The sequence below is a fragment of the Mandrillus leucophaeus genome, unplaced genomic scaffold (assembly GCF_000951045.1).
Source record: "Mandrillus leucophaeus isolate KB7577 unplaced genomic scaffold, Mleu.le_1.0 Scaffold363, whole genome shotgun sequence".
Taxonomy (NCBI): Eukaryota; Metazoa; Chordata; class Mammalia; order Primates; family Cercopithecidae; genus Mandrillus; species Mandrillus leucophaeus.
In genome coordinates this window covers 1,141,791-1,167,360 of record NW_012103843.1, presented here as the reverse complement: position 1 = coordinate 1,167,360, position 25,570 = coordinate 1,141,791, and the positions used below count along the sequence as shown (strand labels likewise).

Sequence of the window (25,570 nt, the reverse complement as noted above, 5' to 3'; positions counted from 1 at the left end):
CTCCACCTCCTGTGTTCAGGCGATTCTCCAGCCCTCAGCCTCCCGAGTAGCTGGGATTACAGGTGCACACCACCAGCCCTGGGTAATTTTTGTATCTTTAGTAGAGACCGGGATTTCACCATGTTGGCCAGGATGGTCTTGAATTCCTAACCTCAGGTGGTCTGCTCCAGCCTTGGCCTCCCAGAATGCTGGGATTACAGGCGTGAGCCACCGCACCCAGGCACTCTAAGGGTTTTGAATAAATCCTTTCTTAAAGCTTTCTGACCGGTGGCTCTTGTCTCCGCCCAGTCGTAGGCACTGGCCGCTGACATGCTGAGGACTCGTGGCTGAGGCCTGGGCGCCCTGCTGCTCCAGGCCGCGCTGGAGCCCACGGGCCGGGAGACGGGCGTGCAGGTGTACAACAGCCTCACTGGAAGGAAGGAACCCCTAATCGTGGCGCACACCGAAGCCGCCTCCTGGTGGGCCGCGCGGGACTGGGGCACGGGCGGGGACCGAGCGTGGTGGAGACTTCCCACAGCTGAACGGGATCTGGTCTCGGGGAGGGCGTCGTTCTAGAAGCTGGGAATGCGCAGTGGATTTGCAGGTTTGGGTATGAATTGAACAAGTATGATAAACCTCGGCTATTCATCCCCCAGAAGTGGTTACTTTTAAAATTATATGATAATTATAACTGAGAATCGAAAGTCCTTTCTTGCAAGTATGTTCCACACGATGGATTTTAACTTTTTTTTCAGGTATAGCTGCGGACCAACTGTATATGATCATGCGCACCTTGGCCATGCTTGGTGAGTTTCCTGGATTTGAATTTTCAAAGGACCATTTATTTTTGAAAGCCTTTTGCTGATTTATTTTATCTCTTAAGTGGCAACTTAGGGATGTAGAATAATTCCTACATTCCAGGCATTGTGGGAGATGTTACAACCTCGTTTGGTTCTTACAGTGATTCTGAGCACTTACGCTCATTTTACAGGTGAGGAAACTCAGGGAGGCAATGTGGAGCGCTGTAAAATGACCCGTTTTGAAACTAGATGTTTTTTGCTGGGTTTGGTGACATCAAGAGGCCTTTGCGGGGTCCCAGGGTCCTGCTGGTCAGTCATTCCTGGGCCCCACCACTTCTTAGCTTTTCAGCACTGGGCAAGCCACTTTATTGCTTTGAGTCCTGGTTTCTTCATCTTTGTGATGGGAATGATAATTTGGATCTTATAACAATTTTAGTAAATAATGCCCATAAAATGCTGCTTAACACAGTACCTCACATGTGAGATGTCACAGGGCTCAGTAGTGATTAACTTTCCTAAGAGTACACGTTGAGGAGGTATTGGAACTGGGGTGAGGCTTGGTTAACCTGACTGCCAAGTAGTTGATCTCTTAACCTCTTAATCATAAGATGTACTGCCTCCTACATTTGCCAAAATTACCACTTTTCCTAATATTTTGTATATTTACAAATATAGTGTACAAAAATTACATATTGTAGATTTTTTAAAACTTAGTATTGTTCAGTCCTAGATTAAAAGTAAAAAGTTACATTTACTCTGTATACTTTTGTTTTTCTTTTTTTGAGACGGAGTCTCTCTCTGTTGCCCAGGCTGGAGTGCAGTGGTGCAATCTCGGCTCACTGCAGCCTCCGCCTCCCAGGTCCAATTGCCGCCTCCTGGCAGCAATTCTCTTGCCTCAGCCTCCGGAGTTGCTGGGATTACAGTCATGTACCACCATGCCCAGCTAATTTTTGTGTTTTTAGTAGAGACGGGGTTTCAACATGTCAGCCAGGCTGGTCTTGAACTCCCGACCTCAAATGATTCACGTGCCTTGGCCTCTCAAAGTGTTGGGATTACAGGCATGAACCACCGTGCCCAGCTTACTCTGTGTCCTTTATATATATATATGTGTGTGTGTGTGTGTGTGTATATATATATATCACGGAGCAAGATCGGAGCCTTTTTTTTGTGTTTTCTTATAACAAAAATAAAATCATCTAAGAGTCATTTTTCCCCTTTACTTTGGGCTAACATACTGTTAATTATCAAAAGCATATTTCGACATCTTTCTTGAATTATAAAATATGTTGGGGAAATGTTAAAAACAAAACCCCCATCCTGGAAAACCTTTCCACAAAGGTAGAAGAGAAAGAAAAGAGAAAGAAAACAGTTCTGTTACTTGAATAAGCCTTAAACCAGAAGGGGATGAGCTAAAATAACTGCAGAGACAGAAAGAAATCTCATTCTTCTATAGAGCTTTGAGGACACAACCTGTCTCAGTCTATGAGTCTGCTATAACAAAATATCCTAAAATGAATGACTTATAAATAATAGAAATTTCTTTCTTTTTGGGGCTGGAAGTCCAAGATAAAGGCACCAGCAAATTTAGTGTCTGGTGAGGGTCTGCCTGCTGTGTCCTCACATGGTAGAAGGTAGAGGGAATTCTCTGAGGTCTCTTCTGTAAGGGAATTAACCCCTGTCATGAGCTCTCTGCTGCCATGACTTCATCACTCCCATAAGCTCCACCTCCTAAAACCATCACCTTGGGGGTTAGGGTTTCAACCATGAATTTGGAGTGAAGACAAACATTCAGACCACAGCATAACCCATTGCTTCAGCTGAGTTACAGAGTGGAGTCAGATGACAAGGTAGGCCCATCTCCTCCCAGGACACTGGGAAATGGGGCATTATTTTCCTTGATTACATTTCAGAGGTGGGTCCCAGGTTTTGAAATTTTCTTGGGTTGTAAAACTGCCAAGAGGTTTATTTAGCCATTTAAAAGATTGACATGCATTTGAAGAGGACTGAGGAAGAAATCCTAAAAGTTGTTGGGGAGAGACTCTCTTCTCATTTCCAACTAGGATAATCAAGTCTTGCAGTGTTAATTTGTATAATATTTACCTTTATGAATACAGAAATGAATACACGTCTCCAGTGCGCAGCTGAATACCTGTTATAAGCTGTGTCCACACAGGGCCTTCCCAGGGGCTGGTGGGAGCTGGGACTCTCCCCTTGACCACCTTGCTGTCAGCCTGGCCAACCCCTCCAGGCCTTCGCTGGGCTGACCTGCCCCACCTCCCTCTCCCCGTCTCAGCTCTCCTAGCATTGTACTCCTTCAGTGGTTATTTATGCAACCATCTGACGTCGCTAGCATGATCTAATTATTTCAGCTCCAGCAGGGCAGGAATCCACACGGTGCCTGCGGCAGAAAGGTAGTATTTGAGCAATGGGTAGGACTCAGTTCACTGGAAAGAGACACCCTGAAAAATAGCCTCCACCATTTCCAGAAGAGGTCAGAGGGATGGAAACCCTGTTTGGGGAAAACAAATAGACCAGTTTGGTGCCAGTGGGGAGGAGCAAGGGAAGGGATGGGGCGTCAGTTGCAGCCAGACTGGGGAGGGTGCTGCGTGGTCTGGCCCAGAGAGTTTGGATTTCACGCCACGGTAGATGGAGTCACCCTGGAGCATTTTGAGGGAAGACTCTTAGCCAATGAATCATTTCAGCAATCACCCAGATGAGCGCACTGGGTTCACCCAGTGGATGGAAAAAACGGGGCAGAAAGAGTCGGGCTAATGGTCTCATGGTTCATGGTGGAGTCACAGAAGCAAGTAGAGGTCTCCTGATGCCATGTTCTTCTGACTCGGCTGCCCGGCACTTGCAAGGGGTGTGTGTGCGTGTTTGTGTATAGAGTGGCCCCTGTGGTCACAGCCTGTCTGCACGTCTCAGGGTCTCAAGTTGCTCATGGCCCTGCATTCTGCCAGCTCTGCCAAGCTGTGGAGCCTCTGCTGTCTCCAAGGGCAGCTCCGGGACTCAGCCTGGGCTCCTCTGGGCCAAGCAAGGGACTTGACTCTTGTTTTCATTTGCTTTAGGTTCCTGTAATTTTTTCTTGTAAATCTCACATCTTTAAGAGTCTTTCCCAACTTGAGGGGAATGAAGAGCATGGTGATGAGAATGGTAATAATAGCTTGTGCTTTTAGAATTCATGCTGCACAGGCAGTAAGACTGGACAGCAGTCCTGTGGGGTGGTGGGACTTTGCCCAATTTATAAGCAAGCAGACTGAGCTGTCAGAGGTTAATTATCTTGTTGAGGAGTTTTGGAGATAGTTTTGTCCCTGGAATCAAGATTTGGTCTCAGCTGTGTTTGGGGAGGGGGCGTGTGGGAGGTGAAAGTGATACAATAACATGGCTAGGATTCCCGCACACCACCCTAAGAGAAAACAATTCTATGAACTAAAATTTAGAGAGGCCACATGGGTAGCAGAGGTGAGCGTGACATTAGATAACCTTGAGTTTTAAGGTTACTTTTATGGGAAAACAGATGCTTGTGATGCTAAGTAGATTTTAAACCCTTTTAGTTTTACGAGTCTGAGTTACCCCAGTGTAGTATATAAATAAGCTGGCATTTTAAAATATCCTACACTAGTGTATGCATTCTTAGGAGTAATCTTATATGGTTTCAATGGAATTGTATTTGTTTTGATTTGGTATTTGCTTCTGTCTGTTTTGTCATAGTGAAAAATTAGAATTACTCTAAACATGAACAAGAATGGTGAAAACACTGTCTTAACTGGGAGATTGTATTATGAGTGAATTTTTATACAATTAAATAGACTTAAACTCTCTTAACAAGTCCAAAATTAAAAATGCTAATATTGTGTCCTGAAATGGATGCAATACCTTTGTCAGTGTCTCCTGAGAACCCTTGCGGCCCAGGCCCTGGTGTCATCAGTGAGAGAGAGTTTCCTTGTACTTGCTCCGCTGAGCTGTCCATTGTGTTACACAGTGGAAGTTATGAAGCAGCATGTTAAAATGTAATGGATTTTTTACAAAGATAACTGAGGACTTTGTGTGTGAAAGACATCCTGACACTTTTTTTCTTTCAGCTCGTATGTTAGATTTGATATCATTCGAAGGATCCTAACCAAGGTTTTTGGATGCAACATAGTCATGGTGATGGGTATTACAGATGTAGATGATAAAATCATCAAAAGAGCCAATGAGGTAAGTGGAGAAGAGCTACGTTTATTGATAATGCCATTGGTTAGTGTTCTGAGCCCTTCCTGAAAGTGGTTCTTGTCCGGGCGTGGTGGCTCACGCCTGTAATCCCAGCACTTTGGGAGGCCAAGACTGGTGGATCACTTGAGGTCAGGAGTTTGAGACCAGCCTGTCCAACGTGGTGAAACGCTGTCTCTACTAAAAATACAAAAATTAGCCAGGTGTGGTGGCAGGCTCCTGTGATCCCAGCTCCTCAGGAGGCTGAGGCAGGAGAATCACTTGACCCTGGGAGGCGAGGGTTGCAGTGAGCAGAGATTATGCCTCTGCACTCCAGCCTGGGTGACAGAGACTCTGTCAGAAAAAAAAAAAAAAAAGAAGGTGCTTCTTGTTTGCGTTTTACAAGTAGTTCTCACATCTTACTGTCCATGTGTGGCCAGCGGGTGTAATCTGAGACATGAAAGAGTGGTGGCTCACCAGGGCATCTTTGGTGTCCTAGTAAAGGAAGTTAACATCTATCGTATTGTGTATTGTGATCGCTGAAGCCTTTTCTGTGGCCTTGTGTCATTACCTCCTTCTGTGGTCATCTGGCTCGAATCTTACTCCCTCCCCTGGCCCCTCAGCCTCCAAGGGAAATGACTTGACTTTCTCTTTACTGAGGGAACCAGGACCACTGTTTGGACATACTCATATTTGTGCTAATGATGCCTTTCATGTCTGTGTCTTTATAGTTTAAAAAGTACTTTTTGTATCTATTTCTATTTCAGTCTCAGAACAACCCTGTGTGCTGCGCAGAGCAGACCTTACTGTGCTTTTTTAAACACATTTTATTCCGTATTAAAAAAGTATTTGAAGTGATTTGAGATCTACAGAAGAATGACAAGAATAGTACAGAGATCTCCTGCCGCCACCCTGGGTTTCCTCGTGGCCATTGTTGCGCTGCGTTGGGCCATCATCTCTCTGTTCTAGACTTTTCCCACCAGGCCGCCCTGCCTCTCTGCACACGCCATGCAGGCCTTCAGAGCAAGGTCACTGGCTCTCGAGGCTCGCACAGCCCTTCCAGCCCTCCCAGTCAGGAACCGGACATCGATGCAGTGTGCTGGTGTGGGTAACATGGATGTCAACCCACGGGTGTAGTCCCTGTCCCCCAGCGCCTCTTTCTTTTCTGTCCCAGAACCCGTTCCAGAGTCCTGTTGTCTCCTCGGTCTCCTTCAGTCTTCAGTGGTTCCCTGTCTCATGTCCTTGGCAGTGTCAAGGATTATAGGACTTTGATTTTGTAGGTGGCCCTCCACTCAGGTTCACTGGATGTGTCCCCATCTTGAAGAAGAGTCAAGAGGTTAAGGTGATCGCATCTTGAGGTTGCACAGACCTTCAGGGGCAGGACTGCTCCCAGGGCTCTGACTTCAGCTATCTCCGGGCAAGTCCCCCTGTCAGGTGGGAATGGCCTGCACGTTTGTGGCGGGTAGCAGAAGTCTCTTTCCCGTGCAGGCTGCGGCCCCACTGGAGTCTGGCCCACACCTGGAGTGTGGCGCCCGGCAGGCTTTGGGAAGACACAGTGGATGAAGTTGTACAGGTAGGTGAGACATTGGAGGCGCCTCCTCAGGCTCTCCCTGATGGCCGGGGGCCAGTGCCCCGCACATCACTTCTACCAGAAGAGCTTTGGTGGGTCCTTTGGCTTTACCTGCTGGTGAGGAAGACTTTTCCTAAAGAAGCCGTTCTGATGAAACGCTGTCGCTATTTGCCGCACGTGCTGTCTTGCGTCGTCTGTCTCCATTGTGGGTGCTTCTAATCACCATTCTCTCTGGACATTTTTGCCCATTTTCACAACTCAATGTGGTTTAGCATACAAGACAGTCTGTTCATTTGTGTGTTAGTTAGGATGACTGTTCCCTTTTCCTGAATCTGATGAAGGAATTTAAGTAAAGCTGACCTAATTTTGATGTGAACAGTTATCCTAGACGAATTGTAGTCTTGTGATGACCTTTGCCAGTTAGCACTGCTTTTACCAGCATTTGTTACAGTGGAAATGTTCTAACGTACGTGAAGTAGAGAGAAGAGCATATGAACCATGCACCTGTCACTGACGTCCATGGTCAGCACCTGTTCCACCCCGTTCTCTCTGCTTTTTGTGCAGATCACCTGTGGAGTGTCCAGTGGTGGGCTGCTGTTTGGCAGTTTAACACTCCAAGAGCAGATTTTTCCATTTCGTTTTCCAATGTGGTGCTTTTCTGAAGTCTGGCTAATTAGACGGTGTTTGTCTTAGTCTGTTTTGTGCTGCTATAACAGAACACCACAGACTGGGTAGTTTATAATGAATAGAAATATATTTGCTCAGTATGCTGGAGGCTGGAACACTAAGATGAAGGTGCCAGCATCTGGCAAGGGCCCTCTTACTGCATCTTCCCATGGTGGAGGGCAGGAGGTCAAGGGGAGAGAGAGAACCCCTGCCAAAAGCCCCCTGCCCCCACCCCTCCTTTGGTTTTTCTTTTTTTTTTTTGGAGACAGGATCACACTGTCGCCTAGGCTGGAGTGCAGTGGTGTGGTCATAGCACAGTGCGGCCTTGATCTCCTGGGCTCAAGCAATTCTCCCATCTCAGCCCTCCTAGTAGCTGGGACTCAGCTGTGCACCACCACACCTGACTAGTTTTTTTTTTCTTTCTTTTTGTTTCTATTTTTAGTAGAGATGAGGTTTCACTGTGTTGCCCAGGCTGGTCTCAAACTCCTGAGCTCAAGCAATCCTCCTGCCTCCGCCTCCCAAAGTGCTAGAATTACAGATGTGAGCCACTGCACCTGGCCGGAAAGCCCTTTTAAGAAGGCATTAAGCCCATCCAAGAGGGTGGGGCCCTCAGGCCTAATCACTTCTTCAAGTTCTCACCTCTTAATACTGTTACAAGGGCAAATCAATTTCAACATGAATGTTTGACAAACATTCAAACCATAGCAGTATTTCTGGTGGTTTTTAAAAAGAACTTGCTGGGTTTTTTTTTGTTTGTTTTTTTTTTTTGAGACAGAATTTTATTCTTGTCGCACAAGCTGGAGTGCAGTGGTGTGATCTCGTCTCACTGCAACCTCCACCTCCTGGGATCAAGTGACTCTCCTGCCTCAGCCTCCTGAGTAGCTGGGATTACAGACACCCACCACCGTGCCTGGCTAATTTTTGTATTTTTAGTAGAATGAGGTTTCGTTGGCCAAGCTGGTCTCGAACTCCTGACCTCAGGTGATCCGCCCTCTTTGGCCTCCCAAAGTACTGGGATTATAGATGTGAGCCACCACACCCGGCCTGGATTTCTTTTTTTGAAAAAAAATTTACATATGAATTATAGCATTTGTCTGTCATTGTGGCTTCCCTTCCTCTTTAACCTCCTGTCACACCCATGCGTCTTCCTTTTGTGAAATGGGATGGAACTAGTGACTAAAGATTTGGATTAGAAGTCAGAAGCCGCCTTTGGGCTGGGGCGTTTATCTGAAAGGAGGCTGAACTTTGTCATTTGTTGAGTGAACAGAGCCTTCTCTTGTCTCTTAGGCATGAGTCAGAGGAATGGTGTGAGGTCCTTGGGGAACATTTTCACTGAGGTCGCTGTCTTCCTATTTTCTACTGATGTGTCTTTCTTATCACTGGGTAGTCTCCCACCGTGTGGGACTGTTTAGCAGTTCCAGCCTTTTCCTAGTTGCTATTTGTATTGCTTCTGGCTGTTAAAAAGAGTGCTGCTATGAACATACATGCTTTTGTTTCGTTTTCTTATATTTCCTGTGGCTGGGCGCAGTGGCTCACGCCTGTAATCCCTGTACTTTGGGAGGCTGGATCACTTAAGCCCAGGAGTTTGAGACCAGTCTGGCCAACATGGCAAAACCCTGTCTCTACTAAAATACAAAAAATTAGTTGGGTGTGGAGGTGTGCACCTGTATTCCCAGCTACTCGAGAGGCTGAGACACGAGAATCGCTTGAACCCGGGAGGTGGAGGTTGCAGTGAGCTGAGATCATGCCACTGCACTCCAGCCTGGGCCACAGGGTGAGACTCTGTCTCTAAATAAAAAGTTAATTTTCCAAAGCGAAATTGCTAGGTCAAAGGGGAAACAGTTTATTTGATATCTTGCAACTGAGAGTCAGATCATTTGAGAGACTGGCAGTGCTGGAAGTCGGCTCCCACTTTAAACGTATTTCTTCACATCCTTACCCCCAGCCTGTAAGAATCTGGTAGGCTGCATTTAGAAGGCAAGTGCGTGATGTCTAAGGCTGTGCGTGAATGCACAGTCACCAGGTAACCCTCAGCAGAGGTGGTGTTTGGAAATGCCCCGCTGGTAAAGAAGGAAGGTCAGCGGTTCAGGGCTTTCGCCTGCCGTCGGGACAACCAGGGCCTGAAGCAAAGGCACTTGGTAGCTTCGTGCCTCTCATGCATCTTCAAGATCGGAAAGAATTGTGTCAGTCCCCGTGTCCTGGTGGCAGGGAGCTGGTAGAGGCTGAGACACCGGCTGAGTTCTGGAGGGAGCCCCGTGGGACAGAGAGGGGGCCCCGCAGGGGATGGGAGGAGAGGTGAGGACTCAGTGTACTCGAGGGTGTCATGGGGGCGATGGGGAAGGTGAGGCAGGAACATTGCCATCAGAGAAGTGGGACAAGAGCCCTGAATCCAGGGAGGAGAGAACGCAGGAAGGAGGAGGTGGCCAGCTTGGTAAAGGGAGGAAGAGGCAAGAGTTAATTTTACAGATGCCATGAAGAGGGATTGGTTGTTAACTTTTTAAAAAATGTTATGATTAGAATATGAAAAACTTGGTAGAATTGGTGTAAACATTCTAACTGTAGAGAGTATTTAATTTTTGAACCAGAGAATTTCCATACTTGGTACACAGCAAGATCCTAAGATGGTATTGAATAGTTTCTTTCCTTAAAATAACGTCTGACTTCAATGTAATAAAACATGTATCTGAAACCCATAGTTATGAAAACTTCTGTTTTTTAGTATTTAGTGAAAAGGTAATTCTTTAAGAAATGCAGATCAAAACCACAATGAGATAACACCTCATGCCAGTTAGAATGGCGATCATTAAAAAGTCAGGAAACAACAGATGCTGGCGAGGATATGGAGGAATAGGAACACTTTTACACTGTTGGTGGGAGTGTAAATTAGTTCAACCACTGTGGGACAGTGTGGCAATTCCTCAGGGATCTAGAACCAGAAATACCATTTAACCCAACAATCCCATTACTGGGTATACCCAAAGGATTATGAATCATTCTACTATAAGAACACATACACATGTATGTTTATTGCAGCACTGTCCACAATAGTAAAGACTTGGGACCAACCCAGATGCCCATCAATGATAGACTGGATGAAGAAAATGTGACACATGGAATACTATGCAGCCATAAAAAAGGATGGGTTCATGTCCTTTGCAAATAAATAAATAAAGCAAGAATAGGAAAAGTCTATAAAAGAAGAATATTGAGAGGTACTAGCCCTACCAAATATGAAAACTTTTATTTCATTTTATTTATTTATTTTTTTTGAGACGGAGTTTTGCTCTTGTTGCCCAGGCTGGAGTGCAATGGCACGATCTTGGCTCACTGCAACCTCCGCCTCTTGGGTTCAAGTGATTCTCTGCCTCAGCCTCCCGAGTAGCTGGGATTACAGGCATATGCCACCACAGCCGGCTAATTTTTTGTATTTTTAATAGAGACGGGGTTTCTGCATGTTGGTCAGGCTGGTCTTGAGCTCCTGACCTCAGATGATCCACCCATCTCGGCCTCCCAAAGTGCTGGGATTAGAGGCGTGAGCCACCGCACCCAGCCACCAAATATGAAAATATTTTAAAAGCTATAGAAGGTTTTTGTTTTCATATATATATGTATATACACATATATGTATATTATATATGATATACTAGGATATGTCATATATAATATATAACATGTATCATATTACATCATAATATACATCACATATATATTATACATTATAATGTATTACATATATTGCATATTATATATAATATATATTTTCTGCACAGCTGTATGCGGTAGGATATTATATATTATATATAATATATAAGGCATATTATATATTTTTATTATTATATATTGTATACTATATATTATATATTATATATCATATAATATGTTATACATTATACATTATATTATAATATACATACAATATATTATATATTTTATGTATTATATAATACATAGTATATGTTATGTATTATATATGTTATATATGTAATATATATTTTATATATGTATATATTTTCTGCACAGCTTTATGTGGTAGGATTGACCTACAATAGATTGCATGTATTATTCAGAAAAGTGCAGTTTGCCAAATGTTGACCTAGGGATGCCCCTGTGGATGCATCCATCATCCCTGTGTCTGTGCCCCTCGTGATTCCTCCCTGCACCCTGTAACCCCTGGTGCCCAAAAGCCTGCAGAAATTAAACTCCTGTACAGAGCATGCATAAACAGACGATGGAAAACACCAAGAAGTCCAGAACCAGCCTCAATAATTAATGGGAGTTTGTTTTATGATAAAAGATGGCATTTCAAATCAGTGGGGCGGGAGGTGGATTATTCCATAGCGTGTTGGCAGCTAGGGGTCGTCTGGAGAAAAACAAGCCAGAGGTGGATAGAGGCCTCACAGCCACATTCATGGCAGGTCGGAGATTTAAATATAAAAGAGACCCCAAGGCAAATTTGATAGCCTTATATTGGGGAGGGCTTTGTAAGTTTGTTTCCAGATCCAGAAGCGATTTATGAGAAAAGATTCAGAAATATGAAAGATTGCTAAGTATAAGAATGACAGTTTCTACATTTCATGAAATAACCATAAAGTTGAAAAAAACTGTGGAAAAATGGAAATTATATCAGCGATAAAAAGTTAATTTATTTAATATAAAAATAGTTCCGGCCTGGCATGGTGGCTCACACCTGTAATTCCAGCACTTTGGGAGGCTGAGGCAGGTGGATCACCTGAGGTCAGGAGTTTGAAACCAGCCTGGCCAACATGGCGAAACCCCGTCTCTACTAAAAATACATAAATTAGCCAGGCATGGTGGTGTGTACCTGTAGTCCCAGCTACTTGGGAGGCTGAGACAGGAGAATCGCTTGAGCCTGGGAGGCAGAGGTTGCAGTGAGCTGAGATCGTGCCATTGCACTCCAGCATGGACAACAAGAACAAAACTCTGTCTCAAAAAAAAAAAAACAAAAAAAGAATTCCTAGCATCCAATAAGAAAAAGACCTATACCACTGAATAGAAACACAGGCATGGATAACTACAGGTCATTTAATGCAGACGGTTCCTAGACATGTGAGATGTTCAGATTTACTCAGAATAAAAGAGGTAAAAGCTTAAAGAGCAAAGCACTTCTCAGCTGTCACGCTGACACCATCTGAAAGTTGGCTGACCCTGCGAGTGAGGGCAGAGGAAGACAGACACCTCCAGGTGTTGCTGGTCGGGTGTAGCTGGCACAGCTTGGAAGGCAGCTTACATGAGTGGCCCGGTCCATGAGCCTGTGCCCTCTGTCTCCCACCTAGGAGTGTAGCTCAGAAGTGCACTTGGGCTGCTGCGAAGTGACCTGTACACGCTCGTGTTTGTCATGGTGAGGATGGGATGTGCATTGGGACAGGACTGGGTAAGCACGTAGCGACACATCTGGAAGGGGGAGTAGAGGCCACCTTGGAAGGAGCGAGGCAGCTCAGCGTGTCCAGCACGACGGACCTCCCGGGCTTCTGTGTGCTGCGAGGGAGAGAAGCCAGCAGTGCAGAGCAGAGTGTGGAATGGGCTGCATTTGGGGATTCCAAGAAAAAGACGCAAATGTATCTATAACCACGTTCGTGCTTGTGAGAAAACTGGTCACAGTATTTTCCTTCTGGGAGGGAAGCTAAGTCTGGGCACCCCTTTATGCCATTTGACTTCTCCTGGCGGTAAATTACCTCTGCAGAAAAATATAAATGAAGCAACCCGCTGATTTTTATTATTTTATTTTTTATTTTTTTGAGACAGAGTCTCGCTCTGTCGCCCAGGCTAGAGTGCAGTGGCACAGTCTTGGCTCACTGCAACCTCCACCTCCTGGGTTCAAGCGATTCTCCTGCCTCAGCCTCCCGATTAGCTGGGATTACAGGCGCCTGTCACCACCCCCAGCTGATTGCATTTGCAGTAGAGATGGGGTTTCACCATGTTAGCCAGGATGATCTCGATCTCCTGACCTCGTGATCCGCCCACCTCGGCCTCCCAAAGTGCAGGGATTACAGGCGTGAGCCACCGCGCCCGGCCAATCCACTGATCTTTAGGCCCAAAATTGTGTGGAATTTGAGACTGCTGAAGCGGCAAGAAGACACAGTATTTTTGGGCTTTTTCCTTTGATCTTTTGTCCCCTGGATAGACGTATATTAACTCATTTATTGTTGTAAAGGTCTGCTTTGCCACAAAGCTGTACCTCAAGACAGGGGCTGAAGTGTTTTGGAGTACCCACTATGTGCTGGGTGCTGTGTATTTTCTCTCTTTAATGTGGTGTTTATGTAATGTTTTCTTTTACAAAGCTGTCCTGTCCATATATACACACAGTGGTTCTTCTAGCAGCCTAAGGGGGTTATTAGGTAGAATATCTCCATGCTGTAAAGAAATTGAAGGCTAAGAGGTTTGATTATTGATTTGCCCAAGACCCCAAAGCTTAGCACCTGGGTAGCAATGCAGAGTTTACCAGCTTGCTTTCTTCAGTGAGTATTCATTGGCAGGGGTTTCTGGGTTGACTGTGCCACTCAGAGCCCTGGGCCTCAGGGTGACATGGTTGGGACCTGGCCCCACGTGTGGCATTGTGCTTGAGAAAGTTTCTCAGTATCTGGAGTGGTAATTCCTTCACCTGTGAAATGGGGAGACTTGGTTCCTGAGGCTGCATGGAGCGGCTCAGGGAGACGAGCAGGTGGCAGGTGCTGGGCCTGGGAGGCCCAAGGGCCACTTGAGCAGGACCAGCAGTGATGATGCCCAGTTCCATTCCAGAGCTTCACAGCGTCTTGTGCATCAGTTCATGTAGAGTTTTTCATTGAAATCATGAAATAACATGAGCACACCTAGTCTTGTGTCCCAGCCTCCTTGGATAATGTGGCAGGGGCTGCAGATGCGTGCCCCCAAGGCACCCACATTCAGAATTGATTGTACTGATTTGGTGGTCTGTCTCCAGAAACCCAGCCGTGGGGCCCGAGGAATGAATACTCCATTAAATCCCAGTTGTAGTGTGTTAAATTACTTCCAAAATATTTCTTTAGAGGTTCCTTTTTAATCTTTCTCTTTTTTTTTGGAACAGAGTCTTGCTCTGTCACCCAGGCTGGAGTGTCATCTTGGCTAACTGCAACCTCCGTCTCCCAGGTTCAAGAGATTCTCCTGCCTCAGCCACCTGAGTAGCTGGGATTACAGGTGTGCACCACCACGCCTGGCTAATTTTTATATTTTAAGCAGAGACAGGGTTTCACCATGTTGGCCAGGCTGGTCTCGAACTCCTGGCCTCGTGTTATCCGCCTGCCTCAGTCTCCCAAAGTGCTGGGATTGCAGGCGTGACCCACGGTGCCCAGCCGCCTCTTTAGTATATTTTTGACTATTGTTTTTTCTCCTGAGGATTAAGGGATAAAATAGGAACCCAGTTTCTTATCATACAGACTAGACTAAGATGATTTTGCCCTTGTCTTAGAAAAGTGGAGGATCCTTGGTATGTTTTGTTTTCTGTTTTACTGTATTTTTATTTTTGTTTTGGAGATGGGGTCTTGCTCTGTCACCAAGGGTGGGATTGCAGTGGTGCAAATCATGGCCGTTTGCAGCTTCAACCTCATGGGCCCAAACAGTCCTCCTGTCTTGGCCTCCCAAAGTGTTGGGATTACAGGCGTGAGCCACTGTACCCAGCTGGTTTGTTTTTTACTATGTAATGGAAATTGTGACATTATTTCTTCTCTAACCAGAAGGCAAGGTCAATAAGTCTTTTTTTCTAGCTAAGCTACTAGTATAAGTTCAATACCTAAAATGAGTGCCCCCGCTTTGGTGAGTGGGCAAACTGAGGCCGAGGCACAGTGGGGCCACGGCCACCCCATTCACCGGAGGTGGCTGGGGTACGTTTGCTGTCGTGTTGTGCAGGTGGGCATTCTTGTGTCTGGGTGGTTCTGTTGCGAATGCCCCAGCCTCATTAACGTGCACATCTAATCCTTCTGCAGATGAATATTTCCCCCGCTTCCCTCGCCAGTCTTTATGAGGAAGACTTCAAGCAGGACATGGCAGCCCTGAAGGTAAAGTGTGGGGCTGGTTGTTCCTATCATGAGGGTGACAGGGGTGAGCAGTGACAGCTGGTGCTGGCTGACCTGTGCTTCTGCACAACGGAAACACGGTCATGTCTCCACTTTCTTGCAGGTTCTCCCACCCACGGTGTACTTGAGGGTAACCGAAAATATTCCTCAGATAATTTCTTTCATTGAAGGAATCATTGCTCGTGGGCACGCTTATTCAACAGCAAAAGGTAGGGTTTATGTTCTTTTTTTTTTTTTTTTTTTCCTGAGACAGTCTCACTCTGTCACCCAGGCTGGAGTACAGTGGTGCGATCTCAGCTCACTGCAACCTCTGCCTCCCTGGTTCCAGCGATTCTCCTGTCTCAACCTCCTGAGTAGCTGGACTACAGGTGTGCGCCACCATGCCCGGCTACATTTTTTTTTTTTTTTTTTGTAGTTTTAGTAGAGATGAGGTTTCACCATGTTGGCCAAGCTGGTCTTGAACTCCTGACCTTGTGATCCACCCACCTTGGCCTCCCAAAGTGTTGGGATTACAGGCGTGAGCCACTGTGCCCGGCCAGTTTATGTTCTTAAAACTAAAACATTACTAGGATTTGGAGAAACTGGACATATTTATGAGTTGCAGGAACATACTGAAATTTACTGTCTGTCTTGATAGGATTCCAACAGCAGGGCTGTTGTGGGGTTTTCTACGATGTTGTGTCTCTTTGCAAAATGGTTGAATTAATTCTTTCTAAAAATCTTTTCCAGTCACAGGGAGAGGCGAATATCTGGACAGCTAGTCTTGGTAAGAGTCATGGAATCTAGGTGGTAGGTGTACAGGTGTTCAGTGTGGTGTTATTTCATCTTTGTTTAGATATTTTCCTAACAAAAAGTTGGGGACAAACACATTACCTCCAGAGACCTGCTCCCTTCTTGTTAAAAGTCAGCCCAGGTCATCCCCCTCTGTTTGGCTATCATTTTTTTCACAGGCCATTAAGAGTAAGTTGCGGGAGTCAGAGGTTGCAGTGAGCCAAGATCACGCCACTGTGCTCCAGCCTGGCTTCAGAGCAAGACTCCGTCCCCTCTCCCCCTACAAAAAAAAAAAAAGAGTGAGTTGCAGGGTCAGGCGTGGTGGCTGATGCCTGTAATCCCAGTACTTTAGGAGATGGAGGCGGGTGGATCACTTGAGGCCAAGAATTTGAGACCAGCCTGGGCAACATGTTAAAACCTTGTTTCTACTAAGAAGACAAAAAATCAGCCAGGCCTGGTATCACATGCCTGTGGTCCCAGCTACTCCGGAGGCTGAGGCATGAGAATTGCTTGAACCCAGGAGGCATAGTTTGCAGTGAGCTGAGATCACATCACTGTACTCCCACCTGGGTGACTGCGACACTCTGTCTCAAAAAATAAAAATAAGAAAGTGAGTTGCAGGGCTGGGCGTGGTGGCTGATACCTGTAATCCCAACACTTTGGGAGGCTAAGGCAGGTGGATCACTTGAGTCCAGGAGTTCAGGACCAGCCTGGGCAACACGGAGAGACCCCTTCTCTACAAAAATAAAATATAAAAATTAGCTAAGCATGGTGGCATGCTCCTGTAGTCTCAGCTACTCAGCTACTCAGGAGGCTGAGGTGAGAGGATAGATTGAGCCCAGGAAGTTTGAGGCTGCAGTGAACCGTGATTGTCCCACTGCACACCAGCCTGGGAGACAGAAAAGAAAAAAAAAAAAAAGCGTGAGTTGCAGATGTTCTGACGCATCAGTCTTGACACTTCAACATGCATCTCTGCATAAAAGGAGTTCAAATGTCATGGTCAGACCTAAGACAGAGAAGAATTTGCGGCTAGCTTCACGTGTCCTCTCCGTATTAAATGTACTCACTTGTCCCCAGGTTTCTTTTATGCTTGACACCCGCCTCCCCACACCGTCATCTAATGAAGGGCATGTGCTGCGTGTGCATTTGTTGGTTTAGTCTCCTCACTTTTAACCCTCCTCATAGACTCTTTTTCTATTTTTCTCTTTTTCATTTTTCCTGGGTAAGCACATGTAGACTCTTTTCGAGACTCCGACAGGTCAGTTTTCCTGCCCAGCGGTCTGTGTTTAGATTGGCATGTTGCTCACTGCCGGTGCTTTCCTCAGATGGCAGATGCTAATCTGTCTGGTGGCCCCCAGGCAAGGCTGGCGTCCTGCTGTTTTGCTGCTTCCATCATGAAGCATCTCCATAAATCTGAACTAAATCCCACCCATCCCGGCCGCAAACCCTGACCACGGTCTTGTCTCTCCATGAAGTTCTCCTTCCCCCAGCACAGCTGAAAGTGAACTTACTTTCTCAGCCTTGGTATCTCTGCTGTACCATTTGGCAGCCAGTTCTGCGCTGCCGTAGTTTGCTGTTTAATGTATTTGTATTTTGTCCCCGTCTAGATCATAAATTCTCAGACCATAAAAACCTTTTGCTTTATTGAATGACGCCTTAGACTATCCAGCCCACGGCTGAAGATACGCGGGTATTGCATGTTTGTTGCAGTGAGTCAGAAAACATGAAGTACTGCCCTGGGCGTTCCCGTCCTTCCTGGGTCCTGCCTGGGGGCATAAGATGAGCACCTGAGGCCCCGAGGACCCGTTCAGTATGCTCTGCGTATGGAAGTAGCTTTTTACTTGTTCTAATGTGGTATATTTAGAGTTTGTTTCTAAGAAAAACTTTTTTTTTTTTTTTTTTTTTGAGACGGAGTCTTACTCTATCACCTAGGCTGCAGTGCAGTGGCACAGTCTTGGCTCACTGCAACCTCCGCCTCCCGGGTTCAAGCAATTCTCCGGCCTCAGCCTCCCAAGAAAAACTTTTTTAAGGACTTAGGTGGTTGAATTAGATTTTGCATCAGAAAACACAGGAATTAGTTTTTTGCTTCCGTGTAACTTGAAATAAGACATGTGGGCCTGTGCTTCCATTTTAGGAATAAACTGATAAATGTTCATGAGTCTTTAGGGATTCTCGTCTTCACAGGCTTGAGGAATGAATGCTATTTGTTGTTTTATTATTATGTTTTATTATAAACATTTAATATTAGCATAAATATAATTAATTCAAAATACATTCACTCAAACCCCAGTAATTTGGACTTTGTGACAATTCCACAAGGGCTTGGTTGTAATTTGATCTTTGAACTCTTGCTGAAAAACAATTTGTTCAGCAAACTGATAACATAAACCAAAGTGAAGGGGGAGTGTTTCCCCTGTTTAAGGGAGTGGATTCTCTCCAGTGAAGCACTCTTAAAGCACTGTTTGTATTCTGACTTTATAGAAAGCAGCTCCCAGGGCCTGGGTGTCTCCCTGCTGTCCTCTGGTTCATCCCCAGCACCGAGTGCCAGCTTAGTGGCCAACCCTGAATGACCAGGGAGGACGCTGCAGAGACAGGGCAGCGTTTTCTGTTGAAACGTCTCCTGGCTTTGTTTGCCCAAGCCACCCTGCCCTTTCCTCCCACCGGTGACCGCTGTGCTCAGGGGGGCCTGTCCTGTTCCTGTGCGCCGAGGACTGGAGGCAGGTCCTGGGTGCAGCTTGTGTTTGCCAGTTGCAAAGTTTCCTTGACCTTACCAAGACCAGTGTCTGCAGTGAGAAGGACAGTACTGATGCAAATTAGTAGCTGCATTAGTAAAGAAGAATGTAAAGGCTCAGACTGTATGAAGGCTAAAAGTTGCACCCACACCTGGGCCCTGAGGACAGCTACATGCTGCTGTGTGGTTCGAGGGTGCTGGATGGTGACTGCAGATCTGTGGTACTGAGAGTGGCCCTAGTCGCAGCCCAGGTGAGCATTGCCTTCTTCCTAGGGAGACACATGGCCTGGAACACACAGCGGCTGCAGCCTGGCAGCTTTGGAGCATGGGTTGGTGGCGCTGGCTTCCTGACAAAGCTCCCACTCTGAGCGCCTCCTCCCCAGCTCTGCTTTCCAAGGCTTTGTGGTGGAAGTGGCAAGGGCAGCCCAGGCTTGCAGGAGGCTCTGGCGAAGCTTTCTGACCTCAGTCTGCAAAGTGGACCTTGGCGCTCAGCCTCACAGATGCTTCAGTATGCAGATGATTTTGTTTTGTTTTGTTTTGTTTTGCTTTTTGGTAGAGATGGGGTCTCATTATGTTGCCCAGGCTGGTGTCGAACTCGTCAGCTCAAACAATCCTCCTGCCTTAGACTCCCAAAGTTTTGGGATTGGAGGCGTGAGCCACCGTGCCCAGCCAGATGATGCTTTCAATCTGAGTAAAAAGGTAGTTTTAGAAGATGACTGGGTAAAGAAGGAGTGTCTTTGCCAGCTGGTGTGTAACATAAAGAAAGAGTGTCTTTGTTAACTGGCATGGAACACAAAGCCCAAGATCTAAATGAAGGTCAGTGATAACACTTTCTTTTTTCTAATTAAATAATTGTCTCAGCAGTTTACAGAGAACTACATTTGTGTTTTCACTTTCATATCTGTGTACTCATGATGTGTCCAAATCATGCATTTATCATATAGTATTGTTTTTAATTCTGGTTAAAAAATATATTAAGCCAGGCATGGTGTCTTGCCTGTAGTTCCACCTACTGGGAAGGTTGAGGTGGGAAGACTGCCTGAGCCCAGGAGTTCAAGGCTGTAGTGAGCTATGATTGTACCACTGCACTCCAGGCTGAGCAACATAGCAAGACCCTGTCTATAAAAATATAAATACTATATATGTATATTGGGGCCAAATGCTATGTTCTGTATTTACATTCTAATTACTTGTTAGATGTTAAGCTTGTCTATATGCTGATATTTAGACTGAGAAGTGATGGATTCATAATTGCCTTTATAAACAGGCAATGTCTACTTCGATCTGAAGTCTAGAGGAGACAAGTATGGCAAACTGGTCGGCGTGGTCCCTGGTCCAGTTGGAGAGCCAGGTGGGTTGGCCGGGCTCAGCCCTGTGGGTCCCTGACCTCTGCCTCGGGTCCCAGTTCTGGGGAGATGAGATCTGGAGCACAGACCCTTCCATTTGCTCAGACACTGGCGGTACCCAGGTGCCACCTGTGTTTTAAATTTAATTCGGTTTCTCTGGATGGCTCCAGCTTGTGAGGCATAAAGTTCAAATAGCAAGTAGGGCATCGTCCACCCCCGCCACCAGCGCGCCTGGCTGCACTCCCTGGAGACAGCGCTGGTCTCCTGTTTCCTTCCCAGGATTTTCAGTGCACATGCAAACCTCATACACGTCCGTCATATTTCCACATTCTTCTGTGTTTTGCTGTTACCGTACGTTTAATTCCCATATGTGTCTTAACCATGTGTTAAACTTCCAATCTATTTGAATCTCTTCCTTGCTCTATTCTATTCCAGGGAGTTATTAGGTCAAAACCATTTTTATGGAGAAGAAATAGTAAGTGCAGTATATGGAACTAAATTTAAAATAATTTGAAAAGTGTAGTGTTTAAGGGAACCAAACAAGAATAACAGGGACAAACCCCAAAGATTGTTCAAGGTGTTTCTGGTTTTAGGCACTGTCTTTCTGCCCCATAAACTGTGCTGTTGAATCCTGATCATCCACAGCACTGACCCCTCCAGTTCGTTCCTTCACCCTCTGTGCTGTCCTGTCCCACTCCCTGCACGGGCCGGAACACAGAAGCCCATGTCTTCCATGTGTGAGGCGTGGCTACCAGCAGGTCATGTGGGCTGTGCTTAACACATGTGGAGAAGTTTCTGAGAGTTGTACATTCTGGCATCAGGAAGGTTTTAAAAAATTATTTATTTAATAGGTTTGTTTTTTAGAGCCATTTTAGCTTCACAGCAAATTTGAGAGTAAGGTACGGAGAATTCCTCTCTACCTGCTACCCTCCACATCGCCCCCCACACTGTCAGCATCCCCCACCATTGACACATCAGGTTCGCCCAGAGACCGGAGTTGGCGTCAGGGTTCACTCTCGGCGCTGTGTGCTCCGGGTTTGGGTGAATGTATAGTGACATGTTTCCACCGTTACAGCATCACACAGGATACTTGCACTGCCCTGAAAAATCCTCTGTGGTCCGTCTGCTCATCCCTCCCTCTTTCCCATCCCTGGAAATCCCTGGTCTTTCCACAGTCTCTAGTTTTGCCTTTTCTAGATTGTCGTATAGTTGGAGTCATACACTGTGCACCCTTCTCAGAACGGCTTCTCTCACTTAGGAATACACAGTAATTTTCCTCCATGTCTTTTCATGGCTGAGAGCTCGTTTCTCTTTAACACTGAGTCACATCCCAGTGTCTGAATTTACAGCAGCTTACCCACTCACCTACTGAAGGGCATCTTCACTGCTTCTGAGTTTTGGCAATTATGAATAAAGCTGCTGTAAACATCCATGTGCAGGTTTTCAGCTCATTTGGGCAAATACCAAGGAGCACAATTGCTGGGTCCTCTGGGAAGAGCCTTATTTGTGTAAGAAACTGCCCAGCTTCTTCCAGAGCGGCTGCACCATTTTGCATCCCCACCAGTGAGGAATGATTCCGTCATTCCACATCTTCAGAGCCGTGCTTTTTAAAATAAAAAATATTTTCTTATACAAAAGCAACATATTTATATAATTTATAATGGTACAAAATTAGGAAATAGAATTATACAAAACAAAGATAATAAAACCACCATTTTTACATATGGTGAAAAAAGATTTTAATGCGTTAGTGTATGTTATTTCCAAAGCAATGGTGTTTTCTTTTTAATTTTAAATTTAAATTGTTATAATAACACAATAGAAAACACTATTAAAAAATGTCCAACTTGGTTGAGCGTGGTGGCTCACACCTGTAATCCCAGCACTTTAGGAGGCCAGGGTGGGAGGATCACTCGAGGCCGGGAGTTCAAGACCAGCCTGGGCAATGGAGTGAGACCCCTTGCTGTCTCTACCAAACAAACAAAAATGCCCAGCTCAGTGAATTTGTGTTCAGTGCAGACCCTGCGGTCACCCCCTAGTGGAAGGAGACAACAATGGCAAGGGAGTGAAGGCACCTGGGTCCTCCGGGTCCCACGCCCTGGCCACCAGCCTCCCTGCCCTGCTTTGGGGGCAACTACTGCCCTAACTCTGACAGCGGCCACCTCATCTTTCTGAGTGGGTTTAATTGCTCAAACACATGTCCCTAAACACGACACTTAGCCTTAGCTGTTTCTTATTTGTGTCTTCTTGTTTTTAGTCCTTACGTCCCTCCCCTGGCTTTTCCTCCTTGCTGCTCGTTTGCGGGAGAAACATCATGAGTCTCACGGTTCCCACAATGGGATTTCGCCTGCTCTGAGTTTTGGAGTGTCTGTAACATTTCCCTCTGTCCTGTGTGTTTTTTGCAAATTGGTAGTTGAATCTAGAGGCTTAATCCAGTTCTAAATTTCTGGAGAAGGCTACTTTGTAGGTGGTGTATTCCTCACTGGGAGACATGTAAGGGCTGTACCTCTCTGTGTGTGAGCAGCCCTGGCCGCTCTAGGCTTAGATCCTTCACTGCAAAACGAGGTTGCATGGTGACGCGACTCCCATTCTATCATTTCTGCTTTATTTGCTGGAATGCCTTTTTTGTTTGTTTTTTGAGATGGAATCTCACTCTGTTGCCCAGGCTGGAGTGCAGTGGCATGATCTCGGTTCACTGCAACCTCCATCTCCCAGGTTCAAGCAATTCTCCCTGCCTCAGCCTCCAAAGTAGTTGGGATTATAGGGGCATGCTATCACACCCAGCTAATGTTTGTATTTTTAGTAGAGATGGGGTTTCGCCATGTTGGCCAGGGTGGTCTTGAACTCCTGACCTCAGGTGATCACTCCCCTCGGCCTCCCAAAGTACTGGGGTTATAGGTGTAAGCCACCACGCCTGGCCCATTTGCTGGAATACTTTTATACAGGCAGACTGTCGTCTGGTTACTCGGTGGTACGGTTTGTATAAGAAAGGTAGGACCTTTTCCTTAATTGACCAGTTTTCAAAGTAAGGAGTTGGCTTCCATATCTTCCTCTGGCGGTGACCAGTTCCTGTTCTTTCATTGTTGAGAGCTCGTGGGCTTCACTGCACGTGCTGTTTTAATCCATTGCTGCCGTCACCTTATTGAGCCTCGGCTTGCCGCCTCTTTTGCTGATGGGAGCAACTCCCAAGTCCCTTACACTCAGCCCTGTTGTAGTTGATAGTTTTGTGGCTGTCCGATATGGTAAGATATTCGTGGCTCATCTTGAAATAAGCTGTTTTTCCTGGGAGCCCCATTTTTCTCTTTTCTTTCTTTCCCTTCTTTTCCTTTTCCCTTTCCCTTTTCCTTTTTCCTTTCGTTTCCTTTCCTTTCCTTTCCTTTCTTTTTTTTTTTTTTGAGACAGAGTGTCACTGTTGTTCAGGCTGGAGTGCAGTGGCGTGATCTCGGCTCACTGCAACCCCTGCCTCCCGGGCTCAAGCGATTCTCCTGCCTCAGCCTCCAGAGTAGCTGGGATTACAGGCGCCTGCCACCATGCCTGGCTAATTTTTGTATTTTTAGTAGAGACGCGGTTTCGTCATATTGGTCAGGCTGGTCTCGAACTCCTGACCTCAGGTGATCCACCCGCCTCGGCCTCCCAAAGTCGTCCTGAGTTTCTAGGCGTGAGCCACCGCGCCCGGCTCCCTTTTTTCTTTTGATGGGAAGCGGTGTTTTGAGAACACCGCGTGGGCACCACGGATGCTCGTTGCTGCCGTCTGTCGTTTCCTGGCCTCTCCCGTAGACTGAGGTGATGAACACATCTGCTCCGTAGGTCGCACTGATACTCAAATTCCGTGCCATGGGGTTTCATTAACCCCTCTGTCTGTTCACATGTGTGGTTCCCTTTCCCCTATGGCAAATCCTGGCCTTTAAGGACACCAGGCGTGACAGGATACCCAGTGGGCATCCACCTGCTTTAGTCCATCATGGACCAGCCGTGCCCTAGGCTTGACCACGATTATAAGGTTCCCATGCACGTGCCTCCTCCCCGCCCCCACGTGTCTGTGTGTCGGAGTGCCCAGCCTCTGCCTGCGCTGCCTCCTGCAGCCCCGTCCACTCTCCCCCGTTCCTGCCGTCTCCAGGTCCGCGTTCTCCCTGTTGTTTTTGAAGCTCATTCCCCAGCACTTTCTGAAGGAAGAGCCCTTTCTCGGGAACAGTCTTCCCTGAATTTGTGCCTGTGGATGACAGTGTGCTGCCTTCCACCTCAAAGTCAGTTTGGCTGGAAATACAGTCCTTGGCCACATTTTCTGTCCTTAAGTATTTTCCTTCAGCATAGGGTGTTACTGATGCTCTCATTTTCCATGCACTGTGTAGGAATTGTTCTGTTTGCTCGGGTGCCCACAGGATGTTATCCTTACTGAAATGACTAGCCATGAAAACATAGCCTGTCCAGTCCAACCCAGAGAAAGTATCCATGTCTGCGCCAAAACGGTTCAACCTCTTTAAATGCATCAAAGGTGTGGACGCCTGTGTCAGCGCTCCCGGGTGGCAAGGGTGATGTCAGGATGTTGTGCACATGGGGCATGCCTGTCCTGGGCAGATGGGACAGTGGGTTTTGGTGAGCATGCACCCCTGGCAGCCTCGCCACACGGTGACGGGCACGTCGCTCAGAGTCTCGGGTCCACCAGCCGTGTTTCCTGACACGATCACACACTTTTCACTCTGTGTGATTGGTATCTTTTTGGAAAAAAACAGCCCTGAAACTCAGTTACTGATAAACAGAGCATTTCTCGTCAGACAGAATAAGGAAAAATGGGAAAACCCCACCCAGTCCACAGTACATTCCTGAGAAATGAGCCTCTGTGGGTTCCCGGCCACCCACCTCTCCCTGTGCGCTGGGGCATCTGAGATGAAAGCGTTGCCAGTGCTCCTGTTCCTCACGTGGGTGGAACAGGAGTGAGCAAGAAGTGCAGGGCTCCTTCAAAGAGAAGCAACCCGGGGCGCGCTGCCCACCGGCAGCTGGAGGGGCTTCTGTCGGGGTGGCTGGCTGGATTTCCCTGGTGAGGGTGACTGGCTGGGTTTCTGTGGTGGGGGTGAGGTGGTAGTGACAGCCTCGGCTTCCGTGGTGGGGTGACAGTCTGGGCGTCTGTGGTGGGGTGACTGTCTGGGTTTCTGTGGCAGGGTGACCATCTGGGTTTCTGTGGTGGGGTGACTGGGTGACTGTCTGAGTTTCCGTGATGGGGGTGACTGTGGGTTTCCGTGGTGGAGGTGACTGGGTTTCCGTGGTGGGAGTGACTGTCTGGGTTTCTGTGGTGGGGGTGACTGTCTGGGTTTCCGTGGTGGGAGTGACTGGGTTTCCGTGGTGGGGGTGACTGTGGGTTTCCGTGGTGGGGGTGACTGTGGGTTTCCGTGGTGGAGGTGACTGACTGGGTTTCCGTGGTGGGGGTGACTGTGGGTTTCCGTGGTGGGGGTGACTGTCTGAGTTTCCGTGGTGGG

General features: G+C 46.8%; 1 protein-coding gene across 1 annotated transcript in view; it reads left to right on the top strand.

Moving 5' to 3' along the window:
* The first annotated feature begins 309 nt into the window (after positions 1-309).
* The window catches only part of CARS2 (cysteinyl-tRNA synthetase 2, mitochondrial (putative)), a 66,105-nt gene continuing 40,844 nt past the window's right edge, over positions 310-25,570 (top strand). Inside the window, 6 exon segments of the mRNA XM_011989788.1 lie at positions 310-458; positions 735-785; positions 4,862-4,979; positions 15,162-15,233; positions 15,355-15,460; positions 20,021-20,104. Coding sequence (XP_011845178.1) covers positions 310-458; positions 735-785; positions 4,862-4,979; positions 15,162-15,233; positions 15,355-15,460; positions 20,021-20,104 — 580 coding nt within the window.